The sequence below is a fragment of the Dermacentor andersoni genome, chromosome 5, assembly GCF_023375885.2.
Source record: "Dermacentor andersoni chromosome 5, qqDerAnde1_hic_scaffold, whole genome shotgun sequence".
NCBI classification, from domain to species: Eukaryota; Metazoa; Arthropoda; class Arachnida; order Ixodida; family Ixodidae; genus Dermacentor; species Dermacentor andersoni.
In genome coordinates, this window is record NC_092818.1 from 128421579 (window position 1) to 128441409 (window position 19831).

Genomic DNA, 19831 nt, shown 5'->3' on the forward strand with positions numbered 1-19831 from the left:
TTAATTAGATCCCAATAGAAGGTCCTGGCCGGTTTCCATACATGTTTATGTGCCCGAGCTTTTGTTATTTCGGTCCTAAAGTTGGATTTTGAGAGATAAATTGAACTTGACTGGTCAGCACACACCCACCTGACCCCTATGGCGACTCCAATAGTGACATTTTTAGGGGCAGCGTCTATTTCGGTGGAGCTTGGGAAACGGTAAATGAACTGAACACATGTCATCCCATTAAAGATGCCTTTCAGCCTGTCTTGGGAAGATTTCCAAGTGAAAACGGTACCTTACAATTAATGATTACTATACCGACCGAATTCTAACACGCATGCCTTTTGCTTACGAGAAAACTGGGCTGAGAGTTGCCTGCTCGGTACAGTCGGATATGGAACCAAAACCCCGTTAGCAACAGCTTACTATCAGAGCCAGCTTAGTCAGCATCATCGCCACTACAAGATGGCGACAGATGAAGTCCTTGCACAGCATGACACTGATGTCGCGCCGCTTTCAGTCTTCGATTACAAAATATCATTTGAAAGTTGAGCTATTTTACGTGCTAAACTAGCAGCAACAAGTTGCATCACATGTTTTTTGGCTGTCTGGAATATTGCTTGCTTTGCAGGACAAACTAGCGAAGTGGTTTGTCTAGGTGTAGGCCACCATCCTGTTTGCAGCTGCTGCAAAATCGTTCGATAAATCCAGAATATCAAACGCATAATGGATCGTACGAAGGATGTGTGGTCTGTTCATAGGCAGAAATGAAGTGCTTTCATGGACTGATAACGGTGGACATTAGGTGTAAACAAATTTCTATTCTGTTTAGGTAAAGTTCGCTGGTTTCACCCTTTTCTTATTACCAGAGTCGGAGGCATGCTACACTTTTCTTACTAAAAAATCGGGTGTGCATTAGATTTCTACTTTCTTTAAGCTTTAATGTCATTTCTAAGTTATTTTTTTGCTTTGAACACACAGAAAGTTCAATTCAAGGGCACATTAGAATCCAGCAAATAGTGCCAAATGAAGCAGCGGTGTGTTTTGGCATTTTTTCTACATTTTGTTTTATTCGGCCTGCCGGATAATTCAATCGCTTTTGTCGGCCCCGTCAGGTTTGAGCTAATGGAAGTAAACAGTACTTATTAGGGGTGTGCGAATATTCAATACTTTTGAATAACAAATTGAATAGTGGCCTATTCGATTCGATCTTCGAGTTGAATAGTCAGTACTTGTAAATGTGAGCATTTTTTATATACGTTGCGATTATTTCAAAATGTCAACTGCATTCAAATAAACACGAAATTGGACCAAAATTACGGTATATTTTCACCCTTGCAGGCATAGTACAGACATACAACATGAAAATTTGTGTAGTGGAGCAGGCTACGTCACTTAGGTGGCCATACTTTACAGGCTGTACAGCAATCATTTGCACTCTCTGAAGCGCCCTGTGCATGCAAAAAACTACTTGTTTGCTCCTAATGCTCCGTTTGTACTTTTAATAAACAACGCTTCGTAATGTGCTACAGTTGAACCTCGTTAATACGAATACACTTAATTCGAACTTCCGGTTTATTCGAACTGACGCTGTAGTCTCGTCAAAGTTATGTATTTTCTGATGGGCGAAAACGCCCGGTAATTCAAACGCACAAGTATTTGCGACAGTTTATTCGAACATACCGCATTCTGACAATGCTCTCAGCAGCACACCAAATCGCGCAGCGGCGCCTTCGACCAGCATTGCTCTGAACCCACGATAGAGGAAGAGCTTAGGAGAGACCCCTCAACACCGCGCGTGAGGTTCTGTATAAAGTCCAAGGGTCATAAAAACGTCACCGCGCGCCCTACGCGGTATGTGCGAGTGAAAGCATGTGAAGGGAGTCGATGATCGCGGCTCAATCTCGCTCGTGCAAAGGAAATGGAGTGGGGAGGAAGCGCAGTGTTTTCCATCGTGCGCGAGGCACCTAATGTTGCGAGGCACTGCTGGGAGGGGGGCGGCGTTCCATTCCAGCTGCAACTGCGCATGTGACGGCTGCGCGCGGTCATGCAGCTGTACCTTGAGAGCAATCTGCGTTGGGGGCAGAGTCTAGGCATGTTGGTGGTTCATAGCTTTGTGAATGCTTTGTGTTCTCGGTGCTCACTTTTCGTTGAAGCGATACAGCACGAATGTCACTTCGCTCGCTGCTGCTGCTGCGTTTTCCCATGCCAGCGTATTGACAGCGAGTTTCCGCCGTCGGCGAGTGAGATGTGTTCATGTTTGCTTGTGCGTGCGTGGCACCATGCTTGTTAATTTAGTTAGTATGCCTACGTTTACAAGTTTATACAGATGATAAAACTATTATCCTTGCTTCGCATAGCTGTCCACTAATTTGCTATCGCAATCAATGCTTCGCCTTTCGAGTGAAATTGTGGCTTTTTTTTACACTGAAAAGTCTAAACCGAAACGTCCTGACGAAAAGGTTGTCGGAGACAGTGCGCCAGAGCTGCTTCTGTACAACAAGACGAACCCTGAATATAAGGACGCGAAGGTGGCACCCAATACCTCATTCTCCTTATCTTTCGCATGCAGCAACGGCGCGACAGAAGAGAGCACACCAACATGATTATTATCAGTGGAAACAACTTTGTCATCTTCATAAGACATGGCGTGTTAAGAATGCAAAATGAAGAACGTATACGCAACGCCGATCTGTCAGCAGACAAAAGGAAAAGCATGCGAGTACGCAGAAGGAAGCAGCGGTGGAGGCCCAGCCCGGCCTCGGCAACTCCGCCGTGGCAGTCTTAGGTGGCAGTAAGCCTAGGCGGCAGAGGTAATTCAAGCTGGTGGGAAAGCAAATTCGCTTCCCTCTCGCCCCTCTTCGCAACTGCGCTCCCCTCGGCCTGCCTCTCAATTTACTCGTAACTCCTTCACCTTCAATGGTCTTTGCATGCGCCTGCCTCTGCGCTGGCCTGGTGGCAGCTTAGCCTGCTCCCTGAAGTTTCGTGTTCTGCCGTTGTCGGGAAATGAGCATTGGCTGGTGCGGGCAGTTTCGTGGTCCTCACTCACTGTATGCTTGCGCGTCCCGATATTTCAAGACTCGCACTGTTCGAACATCGTGCTATGGTGCATGAGTACTTCAAGAACAAGTCCCCCTTTTAATTCGAACTTCTTTTAATTCGAACAAACTTTCGGGACCCTTCGAGTTCGAATTATCGAGATTCGACTGTATGTGATGACAGAAACTTGCTAACTTTAAGAATACTGGGATGTGACCATCGTTTTACATTAATTGTGATAACTGTTCATTATTGGAAAACTATTTGAAACATATTTAATACTCGATTCGCTTCACTTGAGGCACTATTCGATTCCTATTCAATTTGGTCTCAGAAATCAAAAGAAGTGTGGTATACATATTGTAATGCAGTAATGAAAGTGCCTGAAATATATTCACGCTACTTCCTTTGGATTTGCGCATGCAAGATTGGTGCAACACGATTTGCCAGCATATATAAAGAAGTGAATCAGCCTCCTTTTTCTCACTGATAAAAATGTGTGTCGGCGTAAGGTAACTAAACGTCACCCCCATTTAATTATTTGCGCTGTGTGGCTTGAATTTCAGCTGGTGATGGAATTTGAGCGCCTGGGTATGGTGGTAGTGTATGGAAGCACAAGCCGACTGGTGCTGTGTACCAAGCGTCGCCGACTGCCGGATGGCCTGGCCCACGCTGACTACGTCATCAGTGGCATCCGTGGTCGTGAACTCTTCCACAGCCTTGACCTGTCTGTGCGTGCCGCCTGGCAGCTTCTCCTCTGGCTGGACCCGGTACGATATTCTTGCCTCCTTGTATTGTTAAAAGGACATTCCAAGGCAAACTCTTAATCTGGTTAGAGCAATACATCACTATTATGGAGTTCTGTGAGCTTGTGCTCGGCTCAGGAAAATCACTTACCTATAATACGTAGCAGAGAAAATTGCACTTTAAGCCAAATCACTTACCTATAATACGTAGCAGAGAAAATTGCACTTTAAGCCCAGGCTTTCTCAAGGTAGGACTGCAATGACATCATTGCATGATGTTGTGTGATTTTTGTTGATTTGAGTTGATAATAGCCTTTCGTCTGCAAGCTTACAACACATGTGATGTCATCACAGGCGAATAAAGGCAGTGCTAACCCTACACAGTGCTTTGCCGCTTCAGTCACGATGTCATGATGATGTCATGATTGGTCAATGCAGGATTGCAAATCGTTAACTTTAAAAGCTTCTAAATGTAACATTCCTTATCAATTGGAAATACAGCCACACTCATTCTCTCAACCGGTGTAACCCACACATTTTAACAGAAACATAGTTTCCCTAGTGTCTACCAGTACTTGAGAGAACATGACTGAAAACATTGTGTCAAGGAGCCTTCTTATTTTGCCAAACCTGCGTAGTTTTTGTAGAGCAGGGTTGCTGTAGTCCTGGGGACTTTCAGCATAGCCACTGTCTCTGTGGATCTTCCACTATACCTTTTTATGAAATCCGCATGTTTCGTAAACTTACTATTGTGGACTGAGCCAACACAGAGTGGGCATGGGGAGACTAAGCCAAGCCAATGAAGCTTTGAATTTTCATGTCCTTCCAACCACGCTTGATGATGGTCACTACTAAATGTAGTACACCTCCAACCCTTGGGATCGCGTTGAGCTGGCCCAGCCCACTTAACACGATCCCAATGGTTGGAGGCATACTATGTTTTTCGATATGTATAGTTGTGCAAAATGAAAGCAACAAGTAATATTCGAAGTGTCCTTCTTGAACTTCCTTTTTACTGTGTTACCACGGTTGCGGCTGCCAGCTTTACAATGATGCAGCGTCTATTATTGTGAGTGGCCACCATCTGCTCTTTCGGTGATGTCGCATCTGCATGAAGAGCATGATGTCTGAAAACTATTACAAAGAACCTTTGAAACGCTTGCAAAGGTGCATGAACGCATGTTGCCTTGCAAATGTCTCCTGTCACATTAAATAAAAAACAAGTGCGACATTATTTGCTGCCTTACTCATTTCTGTATCTGCACGCTGGTACAGAGTGAAACCTGAATGTTGACAATAAACAATTTCAATTTGGCACCTGCTCCTGTGTCTTCCCCGAGCCCTAAACAAGATGATGTCACCCTATGCTTATTGCGTGCCATCATTTTCCCTTTAGTATCCCCTGCAAACACCAGGGCACTCACGTGTGCTGTGAGTGCTCATCTTGGACATTATGGGAGCACAGGAGGATTCATCTATGCCTCATAATCAGATTGTGGTTTTGGCACGTCAAACCCCATAATTAAAGGATTCATCGCCCTGACTAGGCCCTCTAACCTGCCGTGATAGCTCACCGGCTATGGTGTTGTACTGCTTATCACAAGGTCACGGGTTCATTCCTGTCTGCGGCGAGCACATTCTGATGGGGGCAAAATGTAAAAAGGCTAGTGCACTTAGGTTTAGGTACATGTCAAAAAACCCCAGTTGGCCACAATTAATTTGGAGTCCCTGATGCAGAGTGCCTCATAATCAGATGGTCTGAAATTCGAACCCGGGACCAACGCCTTTCCGGGGCTGTCGTTCTACCATCTGAGCTAACCAGGAGGTTAGCAGATGGTAGCTCAGACGATAAGCGACCACCCTGGAAAGGCATTGGTCCTGGGTTCGAATCCCAGACCGGGATGAATTTTTCGTCAACTACGAAGCTTTGTTTCTGAGAAACCTCTATGGGTTTCCTCTGTAGCTTCGTGCTAAATACAGGTGGATGACAATTTTTCCTTTTATGAGCCTTCCTCTACCTCGTGGGATTCTGCATAGCTGATTTGCCATGACTCTTTAGCGTAAATGACCATGCATCACATTGCGCATGGCACAGTCGTGGCCCTGTGCCATGTACAGTGTGGTGTTTAGAAAGGCAAGTAAAGGGACACTAGAGTGAATGCTAAGTTTAACTGAATTGGTGAGCTGCACTTCTGCATTACCAGAAGGAACAGCCATGTACCTACCCGTCATGGTAGGTCAGTGGTTATGGTGTTCTGCCGCTGAGCACTAGGTCGTCAGCTTGATTTGCAGCTGCAGCGGCTTCATTTCAATGGAGGTGAAACGCAAAAGTGCCCTTGCACCATGCTTTGTATGCACATTTAAGAAACCCGCAGTGTCAAAATTAATCCAGCGCCTGCGCTACAGCGTCCCTGTGCAGTTTCGGTACTGTAAAATGCACATTAAATTTTGGCAGCTGTGCATGCGCATATTCGCATGTCATGGCCCTGATAACTGAGGCCAAACGGTGTAGAAACTAGTGGCATTCGTGCCTTGGCCAAGTTATTCCAGAACCGTCTAATATTGTTTAACTCATGACTTAGCTTTGGTATGGTCAAAACAAATGAGTTGCTCAGATCTTGTGCGCTGTTTTTATTTTTTATATGGTACAAGAAAGCAGTGGAAAGCTGGATTGATATTACTAGGCTGTTCATTTCTGTACAAATCTCGCACTGTGTGTGGGATGATTGACAACCCCAATAGTAAGCTGCCTTGATTATCTGCAGGCAAATCACGGAGGTGTGCAAGGTAAACTGGTGGAAGCAGAAGAAGAAGAGTCTGCTGATGATGAGGTAACTGACCTGCCAATCACAGCTGGACGTTTTTCATAACACAGGAGTAGTCATGCTGACGGCGTTGCCCTTTCTTTTTTGTTTTATTTTCTTATTTAAGGCGGAAGTGCGAATGTTTTGGAACCTTGCCCATTTTTTGCCTGAAGTTGGAGGTGTGCAAGACAACTTCAATGTAAGTTTCTACTGATGTCATTACGTGCACAATCTGAACTTGTCAAGTTTTGTAGCAAGTGTAGCAAAATTTTCAGCGGCATGCTTTGTCCCCGCCTACAACATTCTTGTTGTTGTTTATTTGTTTTAGTGGACTTTACCATTTTATGTAATGTACGCAAGAGTTGTGATAATCCTGTTTGGCTGTCTAAAATTTTACGCAGCTGACTTCAATTGATTCAGTAATCGATAAAACAACCATTCTTCTAACATTACTGCATTACGAGGCTCCAGAATGTGCTCACACTTGTTAAACACTTGTAATTGAAACTTTTGGTAATCAGAATTAATTTCCGCATGTCCCTTGTATGTCACGTTAATGAAAATTGAATATGTGCAACAGAAGTTTACCCTTTTCTCCAACAAGACGTTATTCTGTTTCATTACTGGAGTAAAGCAAGTTGTGCATGTTTTATTGACAAGGTGGTGCTTTGGCAGTTTACAATGTGTTGAGTACTGTATCAGCGTGACATGGTGACACTTGTGGAGAGCCTCTAATCTTGCTCCTAACGCACACATCATATTGTTTTCGATTTCAGTCACACCTAACATCATCAGTCGCATGTTAAGTGTGTACCTTGTTCAACCACTGTTGCAATTGTCGTTGCAGATGGTCATAGGCAGCTATATCAACTCTGTGTACCTAAAATTGAAGGAGGAACTGGACATGCCCGGGGCCTCACAAGTGCAGAGGAGGACTGCAAGTCAAGTGGTATGCCTGCCAACATAGCATGCAATATAAATTAAAATTTTGGCTACACACCTTTGCACACAGCAAAGGCCGCTGGCAGATCTCCTCCTCTCCCCCACCCTAGAAAAAAAAAAAGAATATGAAAACTTATCTTCCTTTAAACTACTAAAGCACGGACAAAAAAGTGTAAAAAACATCTGCAAAGGTGGCATTTGGGAATAACGCCTTTCTTTTTTTTTTGCTGGCTAATTCATTTTGCAGATTTTAAGTATGTATGTCATGGGGGTGCTCAAATTCAGATTTGTATAAAAATAAAAGAAAAACAAGCCAAAAAAGTCAGACATTCACAGGAAGATGAAGCCATGAATTGATTAACAAGGGCCACATTCCCGGGCGATCACTTTCTGAGGTAGTTTCACGATACTCAGCCCATGAGAGCTTCTTTCTCACGTTTGCCTGACCTATTCTTATGAAGTCTTGCGATAGTGATCACCCGAGAATGCCACCCTAGTGGTTGAACAAGGGATGTTGCTGAAGCCAATGTTTCAACAAGGGGACTTGCCCTGACGAAGACGAGTCCCCTGGTTGAAACATTGGCTGCAGAGACATCTCTTGTTTGACTTTTGTTGAAGTAAGCAAAGCAACCATTTATGCACCATCGGTAGCATTTTGCTGCATATCAAACTATTGCTTTTGATGCTCTCCTCCAGCATCAAATCTTGCTTGGGGCGGAGTTTCGGCAACTTTAAAAATATGTGTCAGTTCTTCTTTGAATGGTCAAAAGACCCCAAACTGCTTGGGAGATTTTCTGCAAACAAAAAACATGCAGAATACAAAATTATTACCTCTTAAGCCAAGTATTATAATTCCTCGGTGCATTTTGGGAAGCCCACATATTCAAACATGCACCCGCGCCTGCTTCTTATGTAGTGGCAGCATCTTTATTTGCTGCTGGAAATGTCACAGTGTGTCCACCGTGAAAGTGCTCTGCCACTGGGTGTTGAAGGCCTTCACGGGAGTTGACGATGCTGGCGGAGGCAGATTTTGTGAAACCATCAATGCTGGCAGTGTGTGGTTTCACTGCACAGCAAAAGTGATGAATAAAAGCCTACTCTGGTGTTCAACTGTGCACACCATTGTAAGCTTACATGTCTATAAATGTCTGTGATGGTTCAGTGCATATTAAGGTGAGGGCGACCACTGACATAAGAGTGCAGTTGTGAGCACATGGTAATGTTGTATTACTTTTGAAGCTCCTGTAACTTGCTGTTGCTGCATGTTAAAACAAAGGTTGTTTTGCTGCAGGAGACTGTTCCCTAGGCAGTGCCTTGTTTCTTGTGCACCAAATTGATGGTGTACCATTATAATGTTGCAATAATATTACTTAAGTTTCGGCTTCTGAATGGTGTTATGCGCTAGCCCTATTCATAAGCTTGTGCCTAAAAGCTACCAGTTGGCTAGCAATATTGACGTGTGCATGATGCCTAATCACACCTGTTCCTCTATTCAGTCCAAGGAGCACAGCACAGGTGTGGAGACACTCGTCTACATGAAGAGACTAGTTGGTGGTGAGCTGACCCAGAAGCTTTTCAGGTGAGACTTGTGTGAAAGCTTGCCCGCTACATTTTATTAGATGACAAACACGTTAGTTTCCTGCATGAAAAAATGCCTATAAAATGCTCGCAGAATAGAGTGACTCAGGCTTGTACATTGAGTATAAAGAGGAGAGCAGCATTTACAAACATATTACCTGCTTTGTGTGTGCTGATAGCACGAGCATCTCTATATTAGCTGTGGCGTACAAGTTGCATGGAAAAACCAGTTTTCAGATTCTTGTATTTTGTCTATTCGTGCCAATTTTTCTTTAGCTTCGAAATTTTCGTAAGCTTTAAATAGAGCAGGATGCAGCTTAATTCCAGGTGCTGGCATCTGGTGATGGCAACTGCAATTATGCTACTTGTGACATTTGATAACAGTAGGTGTGTTGGACCTCTGACAAAGTACTGAAATGAGGCATACGAAACATATCGCATTACAACTGAACAGCTACAGCTTCCTGGTCCTGTAAATGATTTTGTGAGAGTATGAATGTCTGTGAAATTCCTGTCTGAAAGTTATCACTGTGATGCATTGTTTCCTTGCGACATTGATGGTGCTGCAAGGTTCCCCAAATTATAACTAACAGACTTAAAAGTGTTTGATCATCCTCTATTCTTCTCAGCATTACTCAAAAAATACAGCACAAGCTGTCGTCCAACCTTCTGGATGGCAAAGAAGTTTTCCCAGTTATACCAGGCAGCCACTTGAAACCAACTAGTCCTGCTTTGGAGTTCGTCAAGGCCATTTGTAAGGTTGGTACAGCCTTGTTAATGTCCAATCTGTTTGCAAAGCATGTGCATTCACTTATTACAATTATGTTCTAGTGTGTATGTGAACGTGTTCCAATATAAATGGTGATGCATGATTTTTTGTGGTGCCTAGACGAGATGTTCTTGCATTTTGTGCAGGTTATTTGTTCTATTCAGAGTCTATATTTCTCAAGGTTCATTTGCGATCAGATTATGGCTGTTTATTATTGTATCTGGCTGTTGCTGTAACATGAGGCGGTTACTGGAGTCATTGGCATATGACTTATGTATCTATGCATTAAATATAATAAAATATTTACCCTGGTAGTCTGAAGTCACATTATTTAGCTTTATTACCAGATCCTTCATAAAAAAGTTCATTTTCTAAAGGTGTTTATTTAGCAGCCTTTCTGATGCCGTCGCATTACTTTCTCCATCTGGCTGCTTTTATACTCGAAAAGGTCTGCTGCTAACTTTTGCGACAGTGAACGTCAAACGGGGCTCGACAGCTATTTTCGTCTGTAACTCCTTCTCATACCCTGTGATGCTGCTTCAAGGCAAATGTCTTGGCTATGTGGGAGCGATCGATGCCGTACAAATTACGGATGTTCCCGGTGACACGTCCTGCGCCAGTTACAGCACGCTCGGTTCTCTCTCTATGTCTGACCCTTTGCCCACAGGTGTGTTCAGTTCATCTATTGCCGATAGCCTCACTCCAGCTCAGCGTTCTTAGCTTCTGCGCATTTTAGAAGAATTTCGTTCTTCTTTTGATGTTGGGCAACCTTCCCTGGGCCGGACGTCTGCTGTCACGCACCATATTGACATTGGCTTCCAATCGCCATTGCGGCAACGTCCATATCCTGTCTCTGCCACAGAACGCCGTGTGATTAATCAGCAAATGGACAGAATGCTTCTCCGCGAAGTGATCCGACCCTCAAACAGTCCATGGGCATCTCCTGTCGTTCTTGTTACGAAAAAAAAGAAAGAATGGCTCTGTACGGTTCTGTGTAGACTATCGGCGCCTGAACAAGATCACTCGCAAAGATGTGTACCTGCTACCGCGAATCGATGACGCCATTGGTAGTCTACAAGGAGCTGAATTCTTTTCATCCCTAGATTTACGCTCCGGCTATAGGCAAGTGCCCATGGCTGACGTCGATAGGCCGAAAACGGCCTTTATCACACCCAACGGCTTATATGAATTTAACGTCATGCCTTTCGGACTTTGTAATGCGCCATCAACCTTTGAACGCATGATGGACACAGTTTGTGTCACCATGTTTATGCAAGTTAACAAAGGCATGTGCTGGTCTTGAAGGCCTTACATTGCACAGTTGATAAAACTTTAAAATGCCACTGAGATTACTGGTAACTTAAGTAAGGAAGATAGTTGCAGCTTAAGGTTATGAAGGTAATAAAGCTGTGTATTTTATGGCCTGCAGACGGCTAAAGATAAACGATCTGACTAAGCCAAATGATGCGATACAGGCGTGTGGGCACGTTGTGCGTGAGAAAGTAAATGAAATAACACAAAGTATACCAATAAATCCCAAACATCTGCGACAAGATCACATGTTCAAACCAACTAAAAGCTGTATATTTACGAAATATGTTGCTGTGCCACGCACATGACTGACTGCGCTAGTCGCATATATCTCTCTTCACATATTTGACTGCTTTACTCTTGCGAATGAAACTTATTTCGTACATGCGTATGCACGTTTTAATGTTTGACACCAGAAAATTTAATGAACATAGAACTTCTGCAGATGTCAACATGCTTTCTATTTCTGCGGTAGTACTTAGAGCAAAATCTGGCCCAAATTGGCTTGGAATAACACCGGTCATTCTCATACAGCATATAAAACCTTAAAATTAAAACAAAACAAGTGTTACAACCAATCAAAATTTTGCGGCTGTACAGAGAAAAACGAAGCATGCGACGGCACTGAAGCAGATGTTCCGGCATGTGGTCTAACCTTGTACATCCTGCAGGTGCTGGCGGCAGGCGGTGCCATAGTTCGTGCTCGCCCCCAATATCACAACTACAAGTTTTGGGGATAAACCTGTATCAAATCACATAGTATTTGTGAACCTTTGTGCTTACAGCAGCATGTGACATACTATAGGTATTTTGGTTGCAACTGCAAGCAGTGTGCCATAGCCATTGCTAGCATAGTCATGTGGCTCCACTTGTTTGGTGGTAAATAAATTCAGATCTGCAATGTTCTCCATATAGTAAATACAACATATGTCACGACATAAATGTATGAGACCTAATGTTACGTTGAATTACATGATGCATAGTCATATCTTTATTTTATACTTGGCACACTATCTTTTTGGTAGTGAATCCACGCGGTGAGAAGTCTTTCTAGTCTTCATAGCATTGCCTTTTATGTATAAAATAGAGTATGGGAGGCCAAAGTAAGGCATGCCTACATCGGCACAGGAAATCATGGAAGGGAAGATGACAACCGTAATTTTAGCTATTTGAGGGTCACATTTTGTCGTGAACTATTTCTTGATAGCAGATTTTCCATACAGATCAGGAGTGCTGTCAATTTATTGTACAGAATAAATTGATACTGTTTTTCTTATTTACTCTTAGTTTACACAAACATATATAAACTGGTTCAAAATGTTTCACACTACTACTTTCTTACTCTAAGAGTTTAGCCGGAACCGAGTCGTTTTATGAAAACCAAAATGAAAAAAATTCACCAATGATTACGATACTCCCTATTGTGAAATTTGAGCGTAGCTCTATACGTGTTTTCATTTCGCGATATATTGGCTGGCACAGACAATCTGTCTCTTGTGGCATGTTGCAAACAGAGCGAAGTGTGGCTTGACTGCCTAGCTAATTGGGAGATCGCAAGAGGCAGCACGTGGGCGCGATTCGCAGCAGCTGTCACAGACAGACCTCTGCTCGTGCAGCACTTTGTTGTGCTACTCTGGTGCCATCTCGTAGCCATCGTTGCCGCAGAGCCCGTCTTGCGTGGCACTACGCTTTTCTTGTCACGCTCTTGCCATACCCTCTTCCTCCGTTTTCCTCCTCACGCTCTGTTCGCCATTGGTCCCTTTCAACCCTCGCCACGCTCTGCGTTCACTCTTTCATCCTTCGCTGTGCTTGTTCGCTCGGTTACGAGATTCGCCGACGCTCGCCACCGGAACAGGCACCTAAAAGCTGCCCTCTAAAAAGAGTTTTTGTTCACTCTGCTGAACATAGGCTGGTGATGAGAGTGAAGTCAGATGTAAATGGATCAGGCTATTTTCTTGAATTTGTCTTTAACACATCGCTTTCTTTCCTTTCCTTGATGTGTACAGGTCCTCTCTCTGGATGTCAACATCACAGAAGAGTCCACAAAGCTGCGGCGAGATCTCCTGAAGCTCATTGGTGTGGGCGAGTTTAGCGAAGAAGGAACCTGGAAAGATCCGTGTCTTTCCTTTGTGCTCACTGAGGTAGTGCTCCATTTTGTTTTTAATGCACGTTGGACAAAATTAGCATTTTGTCACTGGTGATGACTTGAGGTTCAGAACGCTTGTGGCACTATCAAGAACCGCAAGGTGCGGTTTTATTTTCATTATCCCCATTAATTTATGTACTGGGTCTTTTTCCTTGAGTGGAAATCTTTAAACCAAAACTGTTATCTGGGCTTTAGCCCTCAGCGCAGCTAGACTATGTGGCTAGGCGAAGGTTAGCAGTAACAAATATTTGAACTGATATCTTGAGTGACCTAATGTGTGCTAATAAACTTTTTAAATGATTTACTAGACACATGTTGAAAATGCGAAATTGGAGCTGTGCATTAGTGCAAGCATGTCTGCTCAGCATAGCTGCAAACCCAAACACCAGTGTTGAGACACCCGTCCCCAAAATGTGCTAAATGGTATTGCATTAGCGTTCGGCATATTTTGAAGACTGAAATCTTGAAAATGGTGCTAGTCTTAATATTTCTGCTAAGTAGCCATGACTTACTTCACTACTGCCTGAGCAAAACGAGAACAAGGTGAAAGCTGGCTCCAGCTTTCACCTTGTTCTCGTTTTGCTCATCGTCTTGAATTTCCATCTCCCGCTTCCCCCCCGTGTTCCATGGTTCACTAGTGCTTGGCTTCTATATTATACTTGCAACATGTGGCCGAAAGAGATATTTAATTTAGAAAGTTAATGAGCTCATTCTAGGTAACTACCCAAATTACCATTGAACTTTACGCTGCTCTTGAATAAAAAAAAATTCTTAAAAATTTTTTTTGGTCCTGAGCAGAATTGAAACCGCATCACACAGGCTAGGCTCCTCAAGCATTGCAGCCCGATGCTCTAGCGATGAACCACGAATGTGATTAATTTTTAGCGTTAGCACACACCGGCCTGTCACAAATCTCGGAGGCCATGCAAAAGGAGGGAAACCTTGCTCAGATATCCCGGGCGTGTTTTAGATGACTGAGCGTGTACAGAGCGAGGTGTGAGAGAGGAGCCCTGCTGCAAACACGGCTGATACATTGATATATATGCATTTAGGCAATGGCAATACAGCGTGTTGGTACATTACCTGAATGCTAACTGCATTATCGCACACACCGGCCAACGTTGACAGTTCACTCTAAGAAATTATTACGATGCCCTCTGGTAAGAAATCAACGTTTTTGGTGCATCTTCCCAGGTCATCTGCAAGACATGCAACAACTGCAGGGACCTTGATCTCTGCAAAGATCCTTACCAGGGCCGTGATAGTCATGGAATGTAAGTGCTGCTTTTCTACCTGTCTTTAGTGGCTTATTTATTTGTGTAATGGGAGCGAATTTTGACAGTTCATTTCATTGGTAAATTTTCATGTTAACAGTTACTGTAACCCAGGACAGTCACTCAGAGCATGCACTTTTCTGGCACCATTTCTCCAGCATAAACCCTTAGCTTTGCAAAGTTTGACAGAGGTACCAATAGCAATATACCACAGGACTGCCCACTTTGTAGGAAGAAATGAAAAATTGTTCGTGAATGTAAGCACCCTTACAATATGTCTATATGTCTGCTCGATGGGCATCTGGGAGTCAGCGTTGTCGAAATTCTTCTGCGAAGTGGAGTGTCACAAATAATTTGAAGGTTTAAATGCAATTTGTTGTGGGATACCAAAAGCAGCACAGCAGTGCTACTTTCGCAGCAGTGCAATAGTATCTCAAGCAGTGATATGAAGGACAGCATATGGCAAAGGAAATAATGTCTTAATGACAGTAAAGGAATGCAGTGATGATGAGCAATGACTTGACTAACACACCTGAATTTTTTGTGTGCCAAATGACATTTAACCGTTAATCAAAAATGAAGCAATATTTCTTCTTCGGCGTTTGTAACATTTTTTATTTGCTTCGAACCTAAGCAGTGCACCATTGCCCAGGTTGGTCATTATGGGCATGAAAAATGAAACAGGTGCATTTGAGATACTACAGCATTTGTAATAGAAGGGCATTTGGCATGGCATACCAAATGGTGCAACAGCCCTGGTTTAGGCAGGAAAATTGCAACACTGCACACATATTGTTGGAGAGACATCATCAGCATGCTTGTCAGGATGGCAGGGTAACTTATCGTAGCAGCTTAATGGGGCCAAGTAATGCACAAATTAATGTTGACTATGTTCTCCCTCTGCTTTCTTCAGCCCCCGGTGGTACTGCTCTCTCTGTGAAAGCCCGTATGACACTGCCGACATTGAGGCTTTGCTGCAAGAAAGCCTGCAGCACCTTTGCATGGCACAAGTTCTTCAGGATTTGCGCTGCACCAAATGCAACATGGTGAGTCATGTAATCTACTAAATGCTGATCACAAGGGGTCAAAGCAATTATACGTTTGACAAACAGGTCAAGTGATCGTTGTCCATTGCACCCCATCAAGTTTTTTCTGTGCGTACGTTTACTAGTGGTCACTTTACACAATACTAAGCCTGGGAAATTTTGCAGGTTTCACTTGTATGTTGCGTGCTATTTATGAAATTTTTGCAATGGTTGTAGTTCAGCTATGTTAAATGCAAAAAGGCTCCGCGGGGGAAAACAGTTTGTTCGGAAAGCTGAAGCTTAAAGGCCACTGCACATCTTGCTGAGCTACTCACTGATGCCTTAGTAGAACTTTCTGCTCTGAGCTGAAACAGTCAAGAAAGGCAGTGCTATGAGTGCCTGTGACTCCCATGGAGACAATCCTTGAGAAACACAGCCTGAATGGCTGAAGTGGTCTAAATGAATGAGCCAGTCCAGTTTCAATGCACTAGCTGTCAATAGTAGCAACACATTGTACAACCTCCGAGGGTGGTCACAGACCACTCACTGTCTTGGATTCTGCATTTGTATATAAATCTTGCATGAATTTCTGCAACTGAATGTGGCATTAGAATGAGTAAATGCAAAGCATGCTCTTGCCCCTTATATTACTGATGTGTTGACTGTAAACTGTTATAAGGCAAAAGTAATAATATGTTATGCATTTGTAGCACATTCACTGTATTATGAGGTAGGACATTCACACTTGCACATAAGAATGCAGCCCTAATGTCACATGCCTAAATAAAATATTCTGCTCTTTTTCCAATAGATTAAAAAGTCCAATATGATGAAATACTGTGAATGCGCGGGCAACTTTGAACTGCTCCTCTCTCCAGAGGAATTCAAGATGAAGCTCAACACATTCCTCAACATAGCCAAGTGAGTGTGACCTAGAAGATACATACTGGACAATGTAATTTTACTGGCATTGTTATTGTGTTCATTTTATTTCTGCAGCATGTTCTTGTCAAAACACTGGCTTAGTGTGTTACTGGCAATGCAGTGTAAGTGAATGTTCTGCAAAAGTATAGGACAAACAAGTATGGGTTGCCCAACGTACTCGCCGTTTCCTAAACCACTGCAGTGGCCATTGTGTTCTGAGCACAAGGTCAGAGGTTCAATACCTGGTCGAATTCCAATAGGGCAAAATGTAGAGGCACTCCTGTGCTTATTTAGGTGTACGTTAACCCCAGATGATCAAAATTTATCCAGAGCCCAGCATCTCTCACGTCCTTGGTGTGTCTTTTGAACATAAAAGTCGAGAAATGCATTTGATGGACTATTTCAGAAACACTTTGCCGCAAGGATTACTTCAGTGCATTCAGCAGAAGCGAAATTATTGGCAGTCAGAGATCACCCATGATCCCCTTTGCAGTGCTCCTGCTTCTTCTGCAATGCCTCGCACTGCGAGGGCTACGGTGGAGTGCAGTGGTGCCCATAATGCTTTGCTTACTGAACTTCACCATGGCAAGCAGTTCAAGTTTGATTTTGGATATTCAAATAGACTCCACTAATTCTGATTTTGGTGTCTATGACATGCTAAAATGAAGAGTTCACGGTGTCTTATCCCTTTGTTGTGCTACAGTATACTAGATAGCTACGCATAGCTATTCTCTCACATTTCCTTTTGCTCTTATCCCTACGCCGATCACACAACTTCTGAGGGCTGCAGAAGCTTCATCTTCGCTTGTGCGAGTATGTCGGCAGCGTGCACATCGGCTCAGCGATAGACGCCGCACTCCAGACTCTCGGAAGAATTGCTAACGTAATGAGCTTCGACCAAGATGGCAACACACCTCGAGGGTATGAAACTCAGGAAGCAGATGACCCCGTTTGTAAGATGTTGGCACTTGGGCCTTGAGTCACGTCACCCACGGATACCGAATGGAGCACACTGTTGTCCTCAGCAAGTGCGCTCGTCACGGCACCCCGCAGCGGCCGCGCTATCTATGCTGTGCTGCAGATGAGACTACATTCAAATATAGTGGTTACCGTACTTAGTTGCATAATGATCGCACCCTGAACTTGCCGCAGCGATATGTCGTGTGCCAAGTTTAGCTAATGATGATTGTGCTTACGATCTGTCAAATGCTGTCGAATGCTAAGCAAACAACTCTTCAAGACATACCAAGCGGTCTGCACCAAACATTCTTAAGCAGATGCCCCATTTCATTCCTTTCATCACTTTCTGCACTTCCATGAAAAAAAGGAAGCTACAACCAAACTTGCCTTGGCTTTATTACTTATCCACAACAACAACAACAAAAAAAGGTGCCTTTCAATTCTTCTCTTCTGCACTTGTGTGTGCGCAACAAATCGCGAGCGGAAACGATAGTAGCCACGTTTACACAGATGCGTTAGAAGTGTACCTTATTCATACGCAGACACTTGTACCACAGCTAAGATATTCGCCCACCCTTAGCAGAAACGTGCCGTATTAGGATAGTAGTGAAGACAAATGCTGCAGTTTCCACAGCATGCCCGCCATGCGTTTCTATGTCACTGACAGCTAAGCGTGCCCATCTCCGTTTCCGTCCCCTCAAAGTGGACATGGCTACGTTGCTGCCGTAAACTTGCCGATATTAACAATATTATTCATTACTGATATGAAAGAAACTGTTTCAATGCTCGTAATGTACTCAGAATTTTTAAAAAATCTCGTTCGGTGCATTCGGCTTGCCCCGCCAGCCGCCATTTTTGTTTTGGTGTCCCGCACTGTTACAGCGGCATCTGCCTGCCTGTTGTCATCCCGCAGCAAACATGGGATGAAAATTTTTTTTCTTTTTGCAGGAAATTTAACCCGCGTAACATTTGCGCCCCTGAATTTGCGCCAATATTTTTGACGAAAAAGTGCGATCATTATGCGAGTAAATATGGTATGTGCATGGCAGGCCTGGAGTGTGCGCTCATGCAATCCATTCCAGTTTGGCCGTGCTATTTTGTGTGGACCAGCTTGACCAACGGATAGCAGCCACATCCAAATTGCACAGTAACTCAATACAAAGTGGTCTGCCAAGGCATCTAGCCAGGAGTGAGCATGCGCTGTCAAGTGTATGTGTGGTCTGACCTTGAGTTGTGCGTAGTTCGAGGCTAGTTGAGTGTTAAAAACTAATAGAAATTAGCAAGACCCGATGATGATGACACTGATAAGCAGTATGGCTAAAGTTTCATTTCTATGCGGGTGGGTGTGGCCAAGCGTTGGACGATAGTCACACTTTTGGAAGTTAGTAATTCATATTTCAGAATATAGAAATTTGAAATGCAGATTTTCACTTCAGCCTGTTTATTAAACTGAGTCAATAAACATACACATTAACAGCGGGAAGAAGTGCACTGATCCAGACACCCTTCTTGATTGGCGTCAGCCAGTAGCAGCCACATATGGCAATCTGTGACGAAATGTAGCAGCTCGAAAAGAGGGAAGAAACGGCTTTTCTTAAAAAAAGGAGACTTCACACTCCGCCTGCAAGCTCCACACGACTGCGAAATTTGGCTTGTATGTTCAGAGCGGCGCATGCTATCCGCTGGCTTTGTTTTTCACAGAGCCTGAGGGGACCCTTTCAACCTCATGAATAATTTAATTGTGCCTAAACATTGGCACACATCACAGTGGAGGCATTCAAGCATTTTTTTGAAAGCCTCAAATGGAATTTCGAATGGGGTCCATGGGAAACCTACCCTGGCTAGAGAGTGTTGCTGCGTCTGCTCAAGTTAGCATACCCGCTGCTTGCCCCTTACAGAAATGGTATTATATTCTAGGTGATAGATACGAGCACCGGATTTATCACTTGCTAGTAGTACTTCCGAGTGCACCCATGCAGTATTCACTCAGTCTATTAGCTCATTGTACTCTTGCCCCTAGCATTACACAATACTGTGTTTGCAGCACAGATTCAAGTCTCCATGCTCATGTTGCACCAGAGGGTCTTCTGGTAATGCATATGATATTTGGCTGACTAAATGCTACAGTAGTGCACTCACCAGAGGCTGGAGGGTTGTGCCCTAAGGCAAAATGTTGGTCATTGCACACAAATGGCTCATGTCCTGCGTTTCCTGGTACTGCTAGTGAGCCAGCAAATTTGCTGTGCTGTGTGACGACTTTTGCAGCACAATATGCGGCCATTTTTGGAAGGCTGCATTAGCGCACACCGGGCCACGTTTCCGCCACTG

At 43.8% G+C, this 19831-nt stretch overlaps 1 protein-coding gene across 1 annotated transcript in view; it reads left to right on the forward strand.

The window, feature by feature from the left end:
- Positions 1–19831, forward strand: part of PolE1 (DNA polymerase epsilon catalytic subunit 1) — an 89731-nt gene that overhangs the window by 69616 nt on the left and 284 nt on the right. Inside the window, exons 41-50 of the mRNA XM_050178549.2 lie at positions 3591–3794; positions 6536–6601; positions 6702–6773; positions 7422–7523; positions 9013–9095; positions 9724–9853; positions 13181–13315; positions 14515–14594; positions 15508–15640; positions 16431–16540. Coding sequence (XP_050034506.1) covers positions 3591–3794; positions 6536–6601; positions 6702–6773; positions 7422–7523; positions 9013–9095; positions 9724–9853; positions 13181–13315; positions 14515–14594; positions 15508–15640; positions 16431–16540 — 1115 coding nt within the window. The remainder of the gene's footprint in view (positions 1–3590; positions 3795–6535; positions 6602–6701; positions 6774–7421; positions 7524–9012; positions 9096–9723; positions 9854–13180; positions 13316–14514; positions 14595–15507; positions 15641–16430; positions 16541–19831) is intronic.